Source organism: Lepisma saccharinum, chromosome 12, assembly GCF_977018435.1.
Source record: "Lepisma saccharinum chromosome 12, izLepSacc3.1, whole genome shotgun sequence".
Lineage (NCBI taxonomy): Eukaryota > Metazoa > Arthropoda > Insecta > Zygentoma > Lepismatidae > Lepisma > Lepisma saccharinum.
In genome coordinates this window covers 19,052,535-19,074,211 of record NC_139240.1, presented here as the reverse complement: position 1 = coordinate 19,074,211, position 21,677 = coordinate 19,052,535, and the positions used below count along the sequence as shown (strand labels likewise).

The 21,677-nt window shown below is 38.7% G+C and overlaps 1 protein-coding gene across 1 annotated transcript in view; it reads left to right on the top strand.

The window, feature by feature from the left end:
• Positions 1-21,677, top strand: part of LOC145996397 (uncharacterized) — a 96,159-nt gene that overhangs the window by 40,782 nt on the left and 33,700 nt on the right. Inside the window, exons 2-3 of the mRNA XM_083132844.1 lie at positions 7,623-7,756; positions 17,136-17,157. Coding sequence (XP_082988970.1) covers positions 7,701-7,756; positions 17,136-17,157 — 78 coding nt within the window. The 5' untranslated portion in view covers positions 7,623-7,700. The remainder of the gene's footprint in view (positions 1-7,622; positions 7,757-17,135; positions 17,158-21,677) is intronic.

Sequence of the window (21,677 nt, the reverse complement as noted above, 5' to 3'; positions counted from 1 at the left end):
TCGCGAAGACGATAAGACAAAATTAATGAAGGGACAAACACAAAGAACACTCATGTCCAGGTAGGGTTTCGAACCAGGAACTCCTGGTGTTGTAGCGCGCTGTGGTAACCACTCCCCCACGGTTGGTTGATTTGACGTTTTAAGTCCACTTTATACACAGAAAGGCTAATCGGGACTAGACCTATAGTTTAATGTGGGATCGGAACCACTATATACCTCCATCGGGTACAGATCCGGGACCGCTTGCACTCCCCCACGGAGGTCGGCCGACAACAAACGTGTGAGAAAGGCGCTAACCATTCGGATACGTGGGTATCGGTAAAGCAAACTGCAATTTTCCTGAGTAGTAATTTTCAATTGAATTTTTGAAATATCATCTTTATATATGATTAACGTTTTTTCAAAAATTTTGCATTTCTTGATTTCCCTAATTTCCCCTGAACTGAACTGAAGGATCTGGGCTCGAGCCCTGGCCTTTGCATGAGTGTTTTTTTGCAACCACTCCTCACCCGTTTAATTTAATCAACGTTCATCGTCATGGCAGAAATTAGGTAAAGCGATGGAAGAGAGAAGAAAATGCAAATAATTTCCTCCCAGTGCATCTCCAGGGTACTGTGAAATCAGGAGCCTAGAATTCTCTGTTTATGATTGTCCCTCACGACTTTCCAAGCTCTTAGCTACTTATTCCGATTAAATCTATACAGCTAGAAAAAGCGATGAGTAACAAAACACAACTTTAATCAAACCATTTTTCTACTTTCTTCAATGATATTCATTTGGCTTTTTGAGTTCTGGGATACATTTTTCATTTCTACTTTTTTCATTATTCACTGCAGGCAGAGTACAACACATAAGAACAAGAATGCACGCTCGTCACGAATTCCGGCCTGAATTGTTCTTTTTGAGGTCCCTTCATCAGTTTCATCATATCATCACTCATCCTCATTTTCGCGATAACCAAATGTGGCAGAAAAGCGAAGTAAAATAAACCAAACCAACAACAAGAATTAGAACGCGCGTTCTCTTGCCCAAATAAGTACATCCGTATTTATGATTATTTAGCTTATCTATTTTTTTATTGGAGGCCAAGAGATTTAGTATATTTAAATAAAACACTACTAAAACGAGAGCAAGAGAGAGCGTGAGCAAATATTTGTTATTTAATCATTATATATTCCATATTTTTTAAAAAAGCATAAAATTTTTGTCTGCACATAAGACGTTCCAATTGCATAAATGATAAAAGTACATCCCATATCATACATACATATTGTACAAAGTGTAAAAAGTAGTGTAAATACAGAGGACAGAAGTACTGCAGAAAAATTTCCCCTTATTTCTTTAGAGGATTTACAAAGGAAGCGAAGGGAATCCAATCCCCTATCTGTCCTATAGGAGATAGACTGGAGGACCTGAAAGCACGGGCTTTCAACCATTGGAGCGGTGGCGAGGGGGCAAGGGAGGTAGAGGCAGAAATCTTCCCTTTCCCTTCGAAAACCCGTTTCTACCTGGAACTGTGAGGCGGAGAAAGAGCGAACTAGGCCGCTGAACGCACCGAGGGACGAGAAGCGCGTGAAAAAAAGTGTTGCATATGAACTGTGGCTTCAACAAAACAATAAATATTGTGATTTGAAAATAATTAGAGATTTGAGATTGATTGATCTATCTCTGCTAGACTAGCTACTCCTCAGTGCACGTCGCTGATCCTAAGTGTGTTCCACGCGGTTCGTGTGTGGCGATCTAGGTGGTCAAATCATTCGTTGAAATTGTCCAGAATGCTCTTCTAAAACCAATCGCTAACAATCGTGGCCCGGTGACATGGTACATTGTCATCTGTAACGCCGTTACAGTAATGGTTATCCAAAGAAAGTAAACTTTCCTTCCCCCAGTTTGGCATCTAATCGCCGCCACTGTTTATGACATGATCTGAGGGGAATTCGCCATTAGCCTTGGGAAGATGGGCGACCCTGGGTGCGACAGAGAAACGGAAAAGAGCCCGAGAGAGGAAGAGAGGAAAAGGAAAGGGAACGAAAAAAATAGAGAGGGGTAGATGGAAGCGCAACAAAGAGATGGAAGAAAGAACTAAAGATGAAAAGAAACAAAAAGGAAAAAGGAAGAGACAAGCGTCACAGAAAGAGGATAGAGAGGAAAAATAAAGAAAAGGGTGAAGGAGAAATATAGAAAAAAGACGGAGAAGAAAGAGAGAGAATGATATGGGAAGCAATCTCGTCTCAATGGGCTATATCCGATCAGGGGCGGCGCCAGGGAGGGGGGTGCGAAGGGGTGTTTCAACGCCCCTTAATTTTCTTCGGCACCCCATTTTCAAAACAAATTTTCATCCGAAAACACTATTAACTCTTTCATTGTCACATTACTCTGTGATTTATTAAAACCATGACGTCATATTGAACGTAGAATGTTTGGTATTGAATCGAGAGCATTGTTATTGTATACAACAACAAGCCATAGATCTGACCTGAAAGAGAAGCTGCATTTAATTTCCTGTACTGGGTGCAGTCTCTACAATGATCAGCGATTGTTGTCTTTCTTTCGTCATTATTGTTGTTGAGGACTGTTCTTTCTTTTGTAAGAGACAATATATAGGCCTACATAAGCCTGCCCTAACAAGATTACGAAACATGTGGCTGACAACCAAAGCTTCGAACTAGAGTTGACGAGATGTATCTTTGCGGGTGAACCCTGCCCAAGCCCGGCTGCGCAGTAGCAAGTGGGAGGAGCTACTGGCTGCGCGTCATTACCCTTGCGTTCTGTCCTTGCTGTCGACCACCCAAAGGGCGAGTAGGTGGCAACTACATAAACGTATCTCTCTCACACTCTGCGCGGAGTAGCCAAGGCACAGCAAAGATACAGCTCGTCAACTCTAATAACACCGAAAACTTGATTAATTTCTATTGTCCAAATTCAAACGTAATTTCGATGTAACCTACCTACATGTTTCTTGTGAACATTTTAATACATGTAAAATATCAGCTCTATACCATGAAGACTTAAGTGGAAAACAGCCTGCGGGAATGAGACGAATTCTCTGTTGTCTCGGCTCTATGAGGTTTAATCCACAATGATGCACACTTTTCAGTGATGGCTGGGACCGCTAATGAACACGAATAATTTTTCAATTCTGTTGGTTACATAGTTAAGAAATTGTATACTAAAGTATATGCTTTCAATTCCATTTTATTTGAATTACATCTAATAAATCCTACCCAGATAAAGCATGGCCAGCGGCGTAGCAGTGCTGGATGAGAGCGAGGTTGATTTTGATTGATTTGCTTCATTTCTTACTTCGCTTTCTGTGCCACTTTTGGCTAATTTGCGAAGATTAGAATGAGTGATGATATGATGAAATTGATGAAAAGACATTTACAAACATCTATGTCCAGGCCGGGATTCGAACCCAGGACCCCTGGCGTCGTAGCGCGATGTGCTAACTAAGGATGGCCAGATCCGGATCCTAGCGGATCCGAAATCCGGATCCGGAACCAAAAAAATTTCGGATCCGGATCCAGAACTTTCGGATCGGATCCGTTTGGCCATCCCAAATGAGCGCTTCTTTGGAAAGTAAGAATGTGTTTATAACATATTGTTACCTGCTAATATACATATATACGCGTATATATATATATATATATATATATATATATATATATATATATATATAGTGCGCGTGCGCGATTTGTAATTAATACACTAACAATGGAGGTTATCTAAGTGTCCCCCTCATAGGCGTAGCTAAGGCGTGTGCCGGGTGTGCCTAGGCACACCCATAATGGGCTGCTTTATCCAAGAGAATTAAAGACAGATATTTCAATAAGAGAGAAAATAAGCGGCAGTTTGTAAGAAGTTGAAAATGTCATTACTTGATACAAACGTGTGCATTATCGCTGATTAAACGGGTGTCTATAGATTTTCGATTTTTTGATGTCATTGAAGAAAGAAGATATTTACTGCATTCTACTCTGTACTACAGCGCCTTTCTTCTATACCTGTCTCAAGCTGCACGTGTGAGAGAGAGCTTTCTCCAAGCTTACCCAAGTTAAAACTAAATTAACAGCAACTCAGAAGCAGGATAGATTGGAAGCCCTGCTCTTGCTATTTGTGGAACAGGAAAAAGCTTCGTCTATTGATGTAAATGAAGTTATTGATGGGTTTAAGAACATTGTACCCTTTGACAGACGTCTCTTGTTATAGATGACGTGTATTTTGATGTATTTGTTTGTAACATTTATGAACATTTTGTATGTGTGTGTAATTTCTATGCAATTTGATTTTTTCTACTACATATATTCAGAAATTTTCAACACTGTCACTTAGTGAATTTATATTCCTTTACAAACATCAGTGCAGTTAAAGAGCCAAGTGATTGTGTTGCAAAATATGCTATTAAAAAGGTACAAGACCTCATTTTTTTCTTTGTGCACACCCAAATATAAAGTTCTAGCTACGCCTATGGTCCCCCTCCGATTTCCATGAAACTTGGCAGGTGTATAGAGGGGCCCAAAGGAAGAAATACGTGTTTTTTTTTATTTCAGCTAAAAAACGGTTTTAGGGGCAACCCCTTCCCCCCTCAAATGTCAAGATGAGGAGAAATTGAAGTGGAGATCTGACCCCGAAACCACGTAAATATGGCATAGGAAGAAACAGGGAGCTTATGGTCTCTCTATACACCTGCCAAATTTCATGGAAATCGGAGGGGGACACAGGGGTCAGATCCCCACGTCAATTTGTCCTCATCTTAACATTTGAGGCGGGTTTTGCCCCCTAAAACCGTTTTTTAGCGGAAGCAAGAAAAACACGTATGTCTTCCTTTGGTTCCCTCTATACACCTGCCAAGTTTCATGAAATCGGAGGGGGACACAGGGATCAAATGCCCACTTCAATTTGTCCTCACTTTGATATTTGAGGGGGGTTTTGCCCCCTAAAACAGTTTTTTAGCTGAAACAAAAAAACAAGTATTTCTTCCTTTGGGCTCCTCTATACACCTGCCAAGTTTCATGGAAATCGGAGGGGGGACACTTAGATAACCTCCCTTGTTAGTCTTACACTCTGTAATTATATAACACTGCATATATTATAATGTTTTATTTTAATTTTTAAAACTGTAACTGTAGAACAATTGTATAATTTTTGTATAACATTTCTATCTTGTTAAATGTGTTAAAGGTTTCATCCTGGAATGGAATGTCTCACATTTATGTGTGTTTCCATTTCCAATTCATTCGAATGAATACATATTCGTTTCAATGGCATTTACAAAATCACCTCTGACATTTTATGTTAAACAAGATTATTTTTGTGCACGAGTGTGGTAGCCGATGAGTAGCAAATTATTTTAGGAACAACACTTGAAAGAAAATCTTGTAGGACTAACAAATGAAAAATTTCTTTGTAATCGAAGATCATAATACCTTTTAAGGTGTGGTAATATTATAATGGGATTGAGATACGAAACTATCGGATCCGGATCCGGATTTTCGGATCCGGAACTTTCGGATCCGGAGCCGGATTTTTCGGATCCGGATCCGTTTGGCCATCCCTAGTGCTAACCACTCCGCCACGGGGACCGGCTATGAAAGCGAGGTGTAGGGCACCGGAATGTTCTTTGTGTGCTCCTGAAATTTTGAATTATCCAAGAAATTCAGCAGATAGTGTCGCTTGTATGAAAGAATTCGATTTAAGAATCAGATATTTTGGGTCAACAATGACACAATTTGAACTGGAAATTGTTTGAGGCGAGTGCTGGATAGAAAGAGTTGACCTTTTTATTTGCTTTTACTGAACATTGTTACGTTCCTAGTAACTTTCCTCACCCTTTACTCCTATAGCCGGGAGCATTGAGGCTCTAAAGGTCTACACTGAAACCTATCTTCAGGGTAGGTGTAGAACAGTGGGATCCACTAGTATTACCGTGCAAATTGTCCATCACCATGTTCGTGCACTTTATTTGACCCAATAAGAGCTTCACGAATTAAAAGAAAACTCAAAACAAGCTGTTGATAACTTCTGTACCAGCATACATAAAAATCCATCGCTTAAAAATGCATACGGTGTAGGAGAATAATTAATGAAAATAGTCATGGACAATTTGCAGGGTAATACTAGTGGATCCCACTGAACAAAGCCAGTGGTTAGGTAACTCGTAACTGGAACTTGGAGATCAATTGTTAGCAGATAATTTAAAACTTACTAGAAAGGTCAAACTATGGTGGCCCAAGCCTAGGTTTTACAGAAGGGCGGCATACACCTGTTCACTTCTTCCTAGATTAGACCGTTCCTTTATGGCCAGTCTAGGTTTTACAGAAGAGCGGCTTACACCTATTCACTTCTTCCTAGACTGACACCAGAACAGATCTCTTCACAAACCAAACTGCTTCGTATTTATACCTAAAGTTCCAGCCTCAAACACCTGCCTTTAGGTAATTTCTTATCACAAATTCCAAATTATAACAGAAGGATATTTGAAAAATACATAGTTTGGCTATCAATAATTTACAAAGAAAGTTTACATATTCAATTATTTCTTTAACGTTGATAAAATATTACATTTTGAAATTATACAAAATTAAATGTTCCGCCATTATTTAATTACAATTAGGTTAGTTCATCAAAGATTGATAATCTTTGATTGGCGAATCTATATTTACATCATAATAAATGCCCGTTGTCTTAAGCGAGCTGACTTTATTAGATTGCTAAAGAAAGGTTAATACATTAGTTCAACAAGGCCTTGATTGGCGCGTTCATATTTGCGTCACAACCTGGGTCAGTTTTTTTTTTTTTTTTTTTTTGTAATATCATAGACATAAACAAGAACTCGAGGTAACACTATATCAATTTTTCTTTTAACATGGAATTGCAAAGTTACAAAATAAGTAAGGTCGTAACAACGTGTACCAACATTCGGAGTTAGCTCCATTGTACAGTTACCAGCATTAAAAATGGGACAACTATATCCTTAAATAATCGTTTCCTGCAATGAGTTCGTTATGACTAAATGAGGGGAAAAGAGCCGTTACAGGGTTCATGTATTTATCTTAGAAATGACCTGTAACGGTTTTTAAACGTAAAAGCCTACATTTTCTGGCCAAGAAACAATGAACGTAACTTAGGGCAAATCCTAGGCCAACTTATGTGCTGCCTAAAATAAAATAAAATTGCAGTTCAGACCACTGAATATTTCGCAAAGTTGGCGCCACTGTACGCCTTTGATCCGTCGTCGTCGCCATCATTTGGTTGGCTCTCACCGCGTATTTTTGCGATTTCTAGCCAAATTGCTGAGTTCAGGTAAGTACTATAGGTCTGGTCAAAGCTAACTATTTTAGGTGGCAGCACCCCTGTTGAGTCCCCACGCTTTTGATGGGCAATTGTTCTCTCATTTAAATACATGGTGAATTTGATGCTGAACGTGCTGCTATTACATTAAATTGCAAGTTTCATTTCATCTTAACCTCAGAAATTATGTCGGAATATGATAGATAATTAATCAGTGCTGTGAAACTAAGAATTTTAATAAGACGATCGTCAACAGCCATTTGCATTTATGACCTCGCGTGTTCATGTTAGCAACACTATTGAACATAATTTGTATATTAATATTTTTACAGGACGTCGAGTAGTTTCACAGTGACATCACAAGACGAGGTCTGCGATAATAAGGTGGGGGCGACCCAACCAAAGCAAACATGTTCAATGGATGCGTTTTCTGCTGTTTGTTCTCTGGCATTCTTTTTACACTTTCGTGAGTACATTTCCTGCTTTTTTACTTCATTTTCATAGTACGGTAGATAATGCTCGAAGGGAGAGGAGAATGAACGGAAGGGGTAGTAGATATATTGGAAGCAGTGGCTGCAATTAAGAGGGGCGTGGGGAATAGTTGCCCCTCACTTTTGGCACCCACTCTGTGGCTTCTTAAGACTAAGCAATGTCTAGTCTCCTCGACTTTATGTAATCGAAATTTATCCTAATTGCCATCGTAAGTAACCACAACTGTTGGGCCAACGTCAGTTTTTACGTGGGAATGATTGGCTTTACGTTGGTTGGCAAATTGACGTTGGTCTTACCTTGGACCAGCGGTGATTGCCAAAGTTTTCCCAACCATGGAAAAGTGAGTCAAAATCAGTTTTAAAAACAACTTTCTCATGCTAAGACAACTTTCAAGAGTATCCTGTAAATTCTAGAGTGTAAAATAAGTGACATGTAACAGTGTTTCTTTCCGAATTTTTCAGTCACAGCACATACTGGAAATATAATATACTTGCAATGAAAGTAGAAGCTATTTTCAACTTGCAGTCACGCCAGTCACTCACCAGTTCATTGTCAGCTGCCATGGATGAAAGATGTGTTGGTAATTGCTTATTGTTTGTCTCTTTAGCTCAGGGTGCGAAATCCCGGGTGGGGGGACAGGGGGGAATTTCCCCCGATCTTGTCCTGAAATCCTCCCCACCAAACTTTTCCGGGGGGCAAGAGTTTTTGTTCAACCAGCAAACAAACAATTAGTTTTGAAGTCGAATATACTTTACTGGAATTATATCGAGAACATCCACACTGAACGGTCAACAAGAGCCTCATCTCTAAGGACACTGAACCCAGCAATCCACAGAACACAGAAATTAGCCTGATTTGTTATTTTTTCTCCATTTCTCATCGCCTTTCGCCAGCTACTGCAAAGTATATAAATATATTTTAAAAAAACGTAATAGCATTTAGACAGTGGCATCGCGTGCGGTTCTCATACGAGTGTTCGCAATAATGTTTTTGTACTAAATGCAGATTTACTCCTCTCCCTTGTAACTTCATATTCAATTGACAAAGTGAGAATAACAGTTCAATTTATTTTCAACAATTTCCCCCCATAAGCACGCTACATTTGAAGTAATACAAGAAGGACCTAAGGGAAATTGTCCGTCGCCCCCTTAAAATCCGCCAGGTTTAGCGAATTGTCGCTTAAGTTTGCAACTATGTAGCACAGACCTTTTCGAGTGCCCCTAGACATGCCTTGTATATGCTGCACTCTGGTGTGGAATGTAAGAAGTATTGTCGCTTGCATCAGTGTTCGCACAGTGAACATCTTCGGGGTATAGTGGCCAACAGCCCCTTACGTGTCAGCTCTATGCAACACGCACAGCAATTGTGTTCAACGCCCTCAGTGGAACACCGTGGGAGTCAGCGTTACCAACTATCTAAAAAGTTATCAGACGTGAAAGAAGTCGTGTCAGAGTAAATTGTGTGTATATACTCGCACATCAAACATAGTATTTTTTCGAATAAATATACGCATGTGTGTGTATTTAATATGTACGTAATTTAAGACATATACATGAGTATTCACGTGCTCATGCAAACATTATCAGGCGATGCGCCTGTATTTAGATGTGAATTTTATGTAGGAAACTATTACCTTCTTAATACTCTTAATTTTTGTCCCTCCCCCCTTATTATCACTCACATCATTATTCTTGTTCATAGCATACGTATATTAAAATTTTCAACTTGTATACGAATTTTAAATGAAAGGACGGTTGATATAATATATTGTATATTTTATAATGTAATTTGATTATTTAATAATTGACACATATTTAATGACATTATATATATATATATATATATATATATATATATAGGCAAAAGTCCGGCACCACCCTTTTAATTTGAAAACGACTTGACGGAGGGCGATGAAATTTCGGATATGGGTAATTAGGGTGGGGGCACACCAGACGGGACTAGTGTGTATCATGGTGGCCATCTTGAAAGCCGCCATCTTGGAATTACATCCAGATTTTCAAATGGGAAAGGGGTCATGTAGCATACCATTTTACATGTGCGTTTTCTCAGAAATAAGATTATGCCGTTATTTTTCTCCTAACTTTATTTGGTGAGGATATTTTCACAGTTGAAGTTCACCTTTGGCATCCTACCAGATATGCTCTATGTGTTGCTTGTTCTGTGCAACACACAACGCAATAACACTGCAGGGTCGACAGAGTCACATGCTTGTTGGATCCTGTGCTGGAGATGTCGGATATCAGTGATTTTCTCTTGATAAACTTAAAGATGACCCCAAAGATAAAAGTCAAGGGGCGTAAGGTTCGGAAAACGGGGTGGTCACTTAGTGGGCCCTCTTCGACCAATCCAGTGACCCAGGAGCTGTTCATCCACGTAGTGCGGAGGTGAGCCATCCTGCTGGAAATAGGTTGGTAATTCGCCATCTTGGTTCATTAGTGAGGGGAACACATCTTCCTGGTGAATATTCAGATATCTCTCACCATTCAGGTTGCCATGGATGAAGACAGGTCACACAATTCGGGTGTTCCATATCCCACACCACACCATTACCTTTGCCTCACTGACTTCCTTACGAGGATCTGTCCACGATGGGTTGGTATGTGACCAATAACGATGATTCTGCTTATTTGCCTCACTGTTCAGGAAGAATATGGCCTCATCGCTAACAGAACACTTTTCAGGAACTGGGGATTCTCGTTGTAACGGGACAAAACCCAGTCTTCAAACTGTAATCGCCTGTCTGGGTCATCCTCAGTTAAGAACTGCTGCTGCAGTTGAAATTTTTAGGGATGCCACTTGTTAGTATGCAACACACGGAGTATGAATCTCTGACTGACTTTTGACACTGAAGCCAAATGCCGGGTACTGCGTTTCGGGCTCTTGACCAAGAATGCCACTATTGACATTGCTGTTTCTTCGTCGGTAGCTGTTCTCTGCTATCCACTACAGTCTCTGTCGCACACCTATCCCGTCTCCTTAAACTTCTGCATTACACACAACACTGTAGTATGTGAGATGTCGTCTCTCTGTGGATGCCGGGCATTGAAATCTTCTGCAATGACCCTGGCACGGCACTCCCCACTTATCATAACAATTTCAATCCGTTCTTGGCTGAAACAAATAAATACCAACCCATTACATTACGCCAAATGTGAACTTCAACTGTGAAAATATCCTCACTAAATAAAGTTAGGGGGAAAATAACTGCATATTATAATTTCTGAGAAAGCACACATGTAAAATGATATGCTACATGACCCCTTCCCCATTTAAAAATCTGGATGTAATTCCAAGATGGCGGCTTTCAAGATGGCCGCCATGATACACACTAGCTCCATCTGTTGTGCCCCCACCCCAATTACCCATATCCGAAATTTCATCGTCCTCCATCAAGTCGTTTTCAAATTAAAAGGGTGGTGCCGGACTTTTGCCTCACCCAGTATATACGACGGCTATTTTTTCAACCTCCGATAGGGAATGAAATAAAAACCACAGTGAATACAAGAATACCAAAATGGGTTTATTGATAAAAGTTACGTACACCTACAATCTATTTTTCAACGTAATTACCAAGAAGATTCAGACAGTTATCGTACAGATTCATCAGCTTTTCAATACCCTCTGAAAAAAAAGGTGCCGCCTGTCTGTTGAGACAGGTCTGCACGGTGTTACGAAGCTCCTCATTGGTGTGGAAGCGCCGTCCTCCCAACCACTTCTTCATGGCCGGGAAAAGGTGGAAGTCACTCGGCGCCAGGTCTGGGATGTAGGGAGGGTGATCAAACATTTCCCAGTAGAATCGTTGAAGAAGGTCTTAGTTTGACCTTCATCATGAACGTCCGTTCGGCAATGTTGAAATTTCGTGTACCATTCGCGAACCATGCCGTCACTGAGCTCATTCGACGGTGAATTTTCCGCTGCATTGTGCCCCTCTGCCTGAGAAAATCATATCATACTGCGCACCTCACACTTGGCGGGAGAGTCAATTGTAGCAGACATCTCTACACACCTATTGCTCAGCTTCAACTGAAGCATTGACCATGGTGGTGGTAGTGGCAGGGGGGGATGCCAATCATGTTGCATGATGCCCCGCTTCCTAGCGCTTTAAGGGCCACCTGGCGGCGCCATCGGAGGTTGAAAAAATAGCCCTCATATATTATACACACACACTGTATATAGTGTGTGTCTGTCTGTCTGGTCTTTCCCCCCACCAATCTGCAGTGATTTCGCACCCTGCTTTAGCTGTAGCAGAACAAGAACATTCTTACAAGAATTAATTTGAAGGCGGTTAAACAATGTTATGTGCAGACTAAATTCCATGAAAGGTGGAAAACTAAGGAAACTCTAGAAAGTTTTGTGCTACCACTTGAAGATACAGTGCCTTGAAAACAATGATACCGGGTAACTGAGAATGTGCTGTGTATTTTTTTTATTTTCATAAATAATTTGTACCATTGTTTACATTTGGCCTTACAATAAATTATTTATATATCAGAACACAAACCTATCCATTCTTTAGTTTTCAGTATGTTGGTCCAATGTAAAACCATGTGTTGGCGCAATGTAAATACTACGCATTGGGCCAATGTTGGAAAAACGGCCAAAATTACTGTTGCCCAAAAGTATGTTCTTACGTTTTGGCAACCATTTTCAGTATGGTTGGCTCAACATTGGGCCAACCGCTTTTGGTAACTAGGGATGATTTGCGTAAAGAGGTGAAGAAAGCCACACCAAATAAGACAAATACCATCCTTAACTAAACTCCATGCCACAAACACTGATGGCCAAGACCTGCCATGCAGCTGTTTGTTGGGTGATGTGTGGTCACTAAATGGAGTCCCATTGCTGCTGTTTTCTAGCTTTCGAGACTGGGGTATGCTATAGTTGCTTTCAGGTAGCTCCCCAGTTGTCCCTCAGAGAATTCAACCAGGGACCATTCACACTAAAGTCAAGAAAGAAACCACAAGGTTGCCCTGGAGGACTTAAATAAGAAAAATACTATACAAAATGCAGTTGTTGATTGATTAATTTGCTTTATTTTACTTCGCTTCTTGTGCCGCTTTTGACTAATTTGCAAAGATGGGGAGGAGTGATATGATATGATGAAATTGATGAATGGACACTCACAAACATTCATGCCCAGGCTAGGATTCGAACCCGGGGCTCCTGGCATTGTAGCATGATGTGCTAACCACTCTGCCACGGGGGCCGGCACAGTTGTATTTATTGATCATGGTCAACTTATTTAACATGTGCATAATTTGGATAATGTGGGGAAACCTGTAAACCTTAATTAGTTTATATTCAACATATGTTTCATAATTGTGTTATTAATTGATTCCATTAGACCAAGCCTAAAAAAAAACTAGAAAATCCATTACATAGTAAGCAGGCATGCACACTGGGGGCAAGATGGGACATTTCCGTCCCCCCTAATACTCTCACTTAAAAATTTAATGTAGAAGAACCTTATTACCCTTATTAAACAATATTATGCTCTTAAAGAAAAATTAAGTATATTCAAACTCAAGTTCAAAGAAACTGCAGAGGGGGAGGGGGTGCATTATTTCCTATGTAATTGAGCTAACTAATGTCATTCTCTAGTAAATTTCATGTTACGTATTAAAACTCCCACACAGTTTATTCGTTAGTTGCGTTACCTCTGTGTGTTTGTTGAATAAATTGTCCATTCATTATAAATCAGTAGTGGTGTTTGGGTGCCAAAACTGGGGTACAAGGACAGTTTACTTTCCATTGCTAGATAAGGCATTAAGAGGCTATAGTGCTTATTCCCCCCAAGACCACTGACGTATCCCCCCAAAATTGATCATCAAAATCTGCCCTCCCAATGAATTGTTCATCATAACCCCTTCCCTCACCAAGATAGTTTTGGATAAATATGCAGTAATTGATTTTTATTTGAATGTCGATAATTTTTCATTACTAAAAAATACATTTTCAAAATACTAAAAGCTACCACATTTATTGGTTAAATAAATCCTGAAGTTAATCTGACTTGTTAGAGAGTAAATTATACGTCGTATATATTGTTTAAACACTGTTCATGGGCAGAGAATACGATTTTTGAAATCACAATTTGACTGTTTAACACAAGTTATTTTCAACTTAAGATAAAAATTTCAAACTGAGCACACTGAATATTCATGCTGCAGTTGTCTTTTAACCAAAAACTAGTTTTTTCGTGAGACCTATTCATTTTGTGTTTCATGAGACATCAAAATCAGCATCAAAAGCTGTAACCAGAAATTTCTAAGGTCGGGGTAAAAAGGTACTCCTTCAAAGAACTTGCCCCTTCTACTTGAGATAAATATTATTATTTTAATAATCAATTACAACAATAACATAGAATTTATCTTAAGTGCAAATTTCACTTGCTAAAGTAAAACTTTCCTGTGACAGGAAGTTACAAATACCAGTTTGACATTAAATATTTTTCTGCTTTATTGCATAATTCACAAGGTGTTAGTATGCAGTACACTTAGCATAACTATTATAGCATGCAGGGAATCGACAATACAATAGTATTTGTAATAGAACAACACCATTAAAAGATGTGTAAGTAGTACAGATTGTAAATAATCATTCACAATCACCTCATCAAAATGCTATACATGTTTAATGCACTATTTATTAGATCTATTTCTTTTCAAACTATTCAGAATATTAACTTAATAGGGAGTCAAAACTTTCACAGGTTTCGGCGATGTTTACTCTTGTGCAACTTTTTCTCCTTTTGCATGTTGAGAGGCACCGAAGTCTATTTCAAATATTTCAACCAGATGATGGTGATGTCGTAACGATCTGTAGAATCTTTGAAAACGTAAAGTACAAAGAACTCCAATCCAAGACATTTAGCCATTACTTCTCCAGACAGGAAATAGCTAGAAACATCTAAGGAATGTCTTGTCAGACATTGCCGAGTTACCTTGGTCGCCATCGTTGCAAACTAGTGTAAATAAATGCAATCAAGGAAGAGACTACAGGTAAATGAGTCGGCATTATTGATTAAATTCGATTGGAATAAAGGTCTGGGAGAACGGGGGTCAGTCAGTTTTAGTATGATCATTGGGTAGTCAGTTACGAGCTTTAGATGGAGAAAGTTGTGGAGATGCTGGACACAGGTATCATACCCTTTGGTATGTGGGATCAAACTGGGTTGATGTAGCTCATGGATCATTCATCCTCATCTATTGAGCAACTCGCTATTCATGGTAGGCTTGATGGTGAGGTGCGAGAGGTAATAACTACACACATATGAATGGCAAAACACAACACTTTAGTTTAGACTAGATCAACATGGCTAGTGGTAGATGGTATAACTGTTTCTGTACAGCAGCTGAAGTTGTGCGAAGAATCGTTTTGGTCGTGACAGTACAACGAGTCTGATTTGCAACTCGCTCTAACACTTTCTTCCTCGAATTGTGACCCCTCCCCTTCTTTTCGTGCGGGCACCCATAGACTTCTTATTTAGATGTCAGTGCTATATTTTACTAATTTTTTTCTGGAAGTGGACAAGCAAAGGATGGTTATAACAGGAACTGACCCCCCCAACACACACACACACACACACACACACACACACACACCCTCTCACTGTGAATAATCCAGTTTAAAATCCCCTTTATAGTACACGGACTCCCAATGGTATACAGGAATTTTATATCATATTGATGATCCACATCACTACAGAAATGCTTTCAGAATCTGAGATTTAACACTGATAATCAAGAACTGCATATCCCCTCCTCTAATTTAACACTCACTCCCTCATCAAAATTCCCATGCTAAGACTTACTCTTGATATTGAAGAGCAGACATTGACCCCCCCTCCTCCCCAAAGTCATGACAATCTAAGACTTAACACTGATATTTAATAGTTTCACCAATTGCTTTTCATTTACATAGCAGCAATGTTTAAATGATAATGTAAATCAACTTCCGACCAAAGCTGTATTGTTTATTAAGTCAAATTTGGATCAGAAAAAAAATTCCCCCAAAAGTTGGGTGGACACCAACCTGCCCCCCACGCCCTCCTAATCACAGCCAACATTGGAAATGAATAAATTATGTGTATTTGTTTTGAATCTGCTGTGTGAAACCAAATTTCCAAATTCAAATACTTAGGAGTAATATTAACAAATGAAAATTATATTAAAGAGGAAATAAAAAGTAGGCTTAATTCAGGAAATGCATGTTACTTCTCTCTTCATAAACTTTTGTCTTCTCGTTTAATATCTAAAAAACTAAAAGTTAAAATATACAAAACAGTAATTTTGCCTTTAGTATTATATGGGTGTGAAACTTGGTCCCTTACATTGAAAGAGGAACATAAATTGAGAGTATTTGAAAATGAGATCCGTAGGAAAATATTTGGACCTAAAAGGGATGAGGAGACAGGTGAGTGGAGAAGGTTACATAATTTAGAACTACATAATTTGTACTCATGTCCAGATATTATTAGAATAATTAAATCAAGAAGACTTAGGTGGGCAGGTCATGTGGCACGAATGGGAGAGGAAAGAGGAGTTTACAGGATTCTTGTTGGGAAACCAGATGGTAAGAGACCAGTAGGAAGGCCAAGACGAAGATGGAGGGACAACGTTGAGATGGACCTAAAGGAAATCGGTAGGGATGGAAAAGAGTATATAGATCTTGCTCAAGATAGGGACAGATGGAAGGCCTGTGTTGCTGCAGCCATGAACCTTCGGGTTTAAGAAGGCTAGAGAGTTAGTTAATTAGTTAGTTAGTGTGAAACCATTTTATATGTAAATTAGTATCTGAACCATGGAGAGGGGAAATAAAGAAAGGGGCCAGAGAAAATTGGTGTGAGAGAAGTTGGAATTCTTCTAATACGGTTATTTTCGGCATGTCCGGACACACTGTATATACACCCCTGTTTTGTACTCATCACTACAATAAAGCAGAGAGATAAAATGAGGTTTCTCTTTCTCCGGGTGAACTTTCATCACAGCTTTTGCCCCCCTGATAAGAGGGTCTGATAGTAAGTAAAAGTTTTTATTCACTCTAATAAGCATATGCTTCATTTTTGTACATGCCTGACGAAGCTACCCAACAAGCGCAAACAAAAACTGCATGGGAAAATGAACCGTAAGCTTTATTAGAGTGAATTACTTAGCTCACCAGATTTTATTTCATCCACAGCTATGGCCATTCTAACATTGTTACTGTGGAGAAGACCATTATGATAATAATTAACAACTGGTGCTAGCAATCCTTACACTTAACTCACTGCTAACATACCTTTTTACCATTCATCTTTGTTTCTCATTTTATTATTCTTGGTCTCTTTGCAGCATAGCAGACGATCTTGTCAATGTGAGTACAATTCTAGTCTCCACATTTAAGACTGTTCCACTATAAAGTAAATCAAGTGAAACACCAACACAAAATATGGCTGTGCTGAAATAATTTCTATGTGAACACACTTAGAAATTTTTTCATTCTCACTAGTCTAAAGCACTAATTTGAATGCTATTTGGAAATAAATTAAATTTAACCATAAAAAATAGCCATAGCTTTGCCCCCTACAATGACATTAGTAGAGCCCGGATTTGTATGTAATTACATATTCTATTCCTTTGTAGCTTGAAAAGCAAAATGTCAACAAATTATATAACTAGCATGATTTTGCATAATTTCTATGTTACACATTTGCCAGGATATTACATAATTTAAGGACCTCCCTGACGGCCCAGTGGTAGCATCGTCACCTTGTAATCAAGGGGTCCTGGGTTCAATAACCGATGGTGGCACAAGTGGTTTGGATCCCACTTTAAACTGTAGGTTCAGTCTCAATTAGCCTTACTGTGCATAAAGTGGACTCAAATCACCAAATCAAATTTTAAAAAAAACATAATTTAAACAAATGCTAATTCACTTTACATTGAACAACATATTTCAGTAATTTTTTCCTATCTTGATTATTTTTTTCTATATTTTCGAACTCTGAAACATGATGAAGAAAATTTGTAGCTTATGTGATGTCATATTTTCTAATCAATTATATGCATAGTGCTTACGGTCACCTAAAATTGACTGCCAAGTCGAAAGTCAGGCTGAAGGCCAAAAAAAAATAAAAAAAATATGAGATCTGTTATTTATCAAAAGATGCTGTAGTCCCCCCCCCCCTCACCCTTCTGTTTACATTTTTCGTTTTGCTTTTAGGTTTAGGCAAAGCACCTAGAAACTTTGCATCAGTGGACAAGAAAGCTACTATGTTAAATATGTTCAAATAAAATATATATATCTAGCGGAATTCTTGAAATTGCTTGGATACTCGATTATTATTAATATTACATATTTTTATACTACACATTTAGCTACATATCCTTTTGATAGTACATATTTAGGAACATATTTTATCAATTATTGTTACATATTTATGTGCATATTTTGTAGCTTGATATTACATAAATATCCGGGGTCTAGACATTACAGAGTGGCTACAAACAAGCAGAAATGAAATTCCCTGACTATTCCAGGTTTTCCAGGACAACATTTACATTTTTCCCTGACAATTACAAACTAAACTAAATCGATGTTTTTGCAACTAGAAATAATAAACTCACACAAATCCATGTATGGTTTTGTTAAGTAGTAATATTATCTTCTATGAAATTGACTTAATTTCTCTATTCTCTATGATTTGAATTCAAACTGCAAAATAGTGAATTTGTAAAATTATTACAATTCACAAGCTAGGGAAGGATTACGAAATTTTGTTATACGCAGTGAAGTACTGTGAAACTGACAACATGCAAATATACCATTATTGCTGACGAAAAGGGTATGTCGGTATTAGAAATTTAATGCAAGGAATTTATAGAATTGCATTGTATAGGTACCTGATTTAGCTAACCACACATTAAAACAGGAACACTCTAATAATAAAAGCTTCTGAAAGTTCATATACGAGGGGCATCCTGAAAAAAAGCTCCAATGGTGCCTATACGCATCACTAGTGGTCAGAGAGCAACACACACACACGCAGGCAGGAAGAAGTGCCATGTAGCTGTAATCTGGTACAGTTGCAATGCAGCCGTTTTAAGACAGTTCTAGGTTAAAGATTGCAGCTCTCATACAGTCTCCCACCAACTGCGATGTAGCCTACATTGCACGCTCAGAATTTGGCACAGTTCAAATCGTGTGAGGTGTGCAGACCGGACGTCGTGAGTGATAGTATGGTCAGACGATGGTGCAGACAATTCACGGAAGGCCAATCGAATGTGCACAACCCCATACAGCTGAGTATACGCGGGCCCTTTGGATCACTTCAGCTGAGAGAGATCTTGGAGCACTCCCTGAACATCCCTAGCCTTGAATGTACCGACTTTCAATTCTTTGTTTAACTGAAGAGGTTTCTGGCAGGGCAAAGATTTGACAGCTACACTGTGGTACAGATAGTTCCAGTCTTTGCTGTGAAACACATATAACATAGGCATACAAAATTTAGTGCCATGCTACGACAAATGCCAGAACAACGGTGGTGGTTATGTCGAAAATTAGGTTAGGACTCTCACTGTTACTAATGCAATAAATTACAACTGATATTCTTGTTTTATTTATGCCTAATCGGTAGAGACCTTGATATTTGGTTATTTTTTCTCGAATTGGTGTATTTTCTTATTTTTTTATTTTTTACTATACGGTGTTATTTTTCCTAAAATTAACATTTTGATTTTAGCGCATTTTCTGGCAAATATCTGAAATTATACCTTCATGGTGTTTTTAAACTACTGTTTCAAATTGTAAGTTAATTTTAAGGTAAGGATTTTAGTTAATGGAATTTTCCCCGTATATACTGAAGGGTACATAATGACCATACGTGGCGACGCACCCAAAAAATTAAAATCAATCAATCTCACGTGACAGATACCGATATATTATGGCACCAAAAATTGACATTATCTATTTTTGACTTGTTAGTGTTAGGTTTCCGAAAATTCGCATTTTTATTTTAGAACATTTAAATGCCAAATATATATATGTGCTTTTAAACAATTATTTTAAATTGTAGGTCACATGGTCTACGTATTTTCGTGACAGTTTGATATGTTGGAACAGATTTTTGAGGAAGTAAAAGTAAAGGGCTCCCCTGCACGTTTCCATGACAGTGTATAGGGGTGTGGAGTTAGGAACCCACACTATGTTGATCACGGCTGAAGGTGGGGTTGATGTGATCAGCACCACACTCCTGGCTACCTTTATCCCTCCAAGTTTCCTCAAGGTACCAGCTTCATATGATGCTGGGTGTGCACCGGAGCAGTTTGAATAGGTGGAAAACATCCCGGTTCTCCCATGCAGGGGATCAACCCCCAGGTCTCTCGCGCAGTAGCCAGACGCCCTGACAACTGAGCTCCATTATTACTCGCTCGACAAATGCCGATGGTGCGCACTTAGCTTGGTAATTCAAAACATATCTCATGCGACAAATACAAAGATGTGGCTCCCGTGTGACGGTAGATACACACTCGATCTCCTGTTAGAACCCTACCACTTTGCTCTGTGATGCAAATGGTTTTGATAAAAGTTGAAAAAATTGTGGGAAATACATGATTTAATGTGACTGTCGGAATTATTCCATGTACGCATAACTCTATAGTTTACTCTTGAGTAAAATGTTGGAAAACCTGCATGTTCTATGTACACAAACATGGCCTAGAATGTTGGATTTCATGGATTTTTTTTTGTTGTTTTAGGACATTTCTTTTAAAAAATCTCTAAAAACGCCAACAATTCGCATTTTATGCCAAATTCGCATTATTTCGATATCGAATGGGCGAGAAATGTGTCCAGACATCACTGCACATTCCTAAACATAACTTCGCAGCAATTACCATTTTTCACGGTTTTGGCGTTTGCGAAAAATCAATGTCCCTATTAATTGGAAATTACTTTCTGGCCACCCCTCGTATAAATCAGTACATGGAAAGTGAAAATTTAGCATGGCTGGCAGAGAAAAGTCAATTCTTGAAGAAAGTGATTTGTTTTTATGATTAAATGATTCGAGTAAATATGATATTAAAATATTTACGTATTTATTATTAGTATTTTATTTCATAATATTGGACATAACTTCACTCAGTGAGAGATTAAAGACCATCTCTCACGAGTTTAAAGAAACAGGACAGAGAGTGGCGTTATTTTCATTGCAATACTAGTGTTGCAGTAAATTTGAGGTTGGGAGCATTCCCTTGCCAATTTTTATAACGTTCATCAATACAGATTTATGTTTCACTTTTTCGTGATATTATTCAATATATATCCCGTCTGGTTTTATTCTTCTTGATATCTAAGAATAGTGGAATGTCATTGTAAACGTATGTTAACTTGTGCAAAACCAGTAAAACGTCAGGATGATGGAAGAAAACCTTTGTAAGCACTGCTACATTAAATAAGGCGAAGTGAGCCACAAGAGTAATAAAATTACAGCAGCATATTTGCAGTCTAAAGCTCTTCTTGTTTATGCATGCGATTTTTGTTGGATATTGCAGTCCATGCAATTTCTGTCGAATGTTGTAGTGAGATACTCTGTCAGGTGGCGATATTCGACAAAAATCGTATGTATCAATGGAACCTACTTGTTTCCATGTTCCTTCAGTTTGCCAAACAAAATGCCTTACTACGACGTCCAACCACTATTGGACGGCACCACCCGCTCATATCCCCTCCATCTGTTGACAAGTCCCCTTACTACTTCCATACGGAGAAGAATAAATGATAATTCAATGCATATTCCACTTAATATTTAGAGGCTTAACCTTTATTTCCCCGATGATACCGTATGGTATCATGGTGCTGATTACGAAATTAATGTGCTTGATGGACCTTCATAC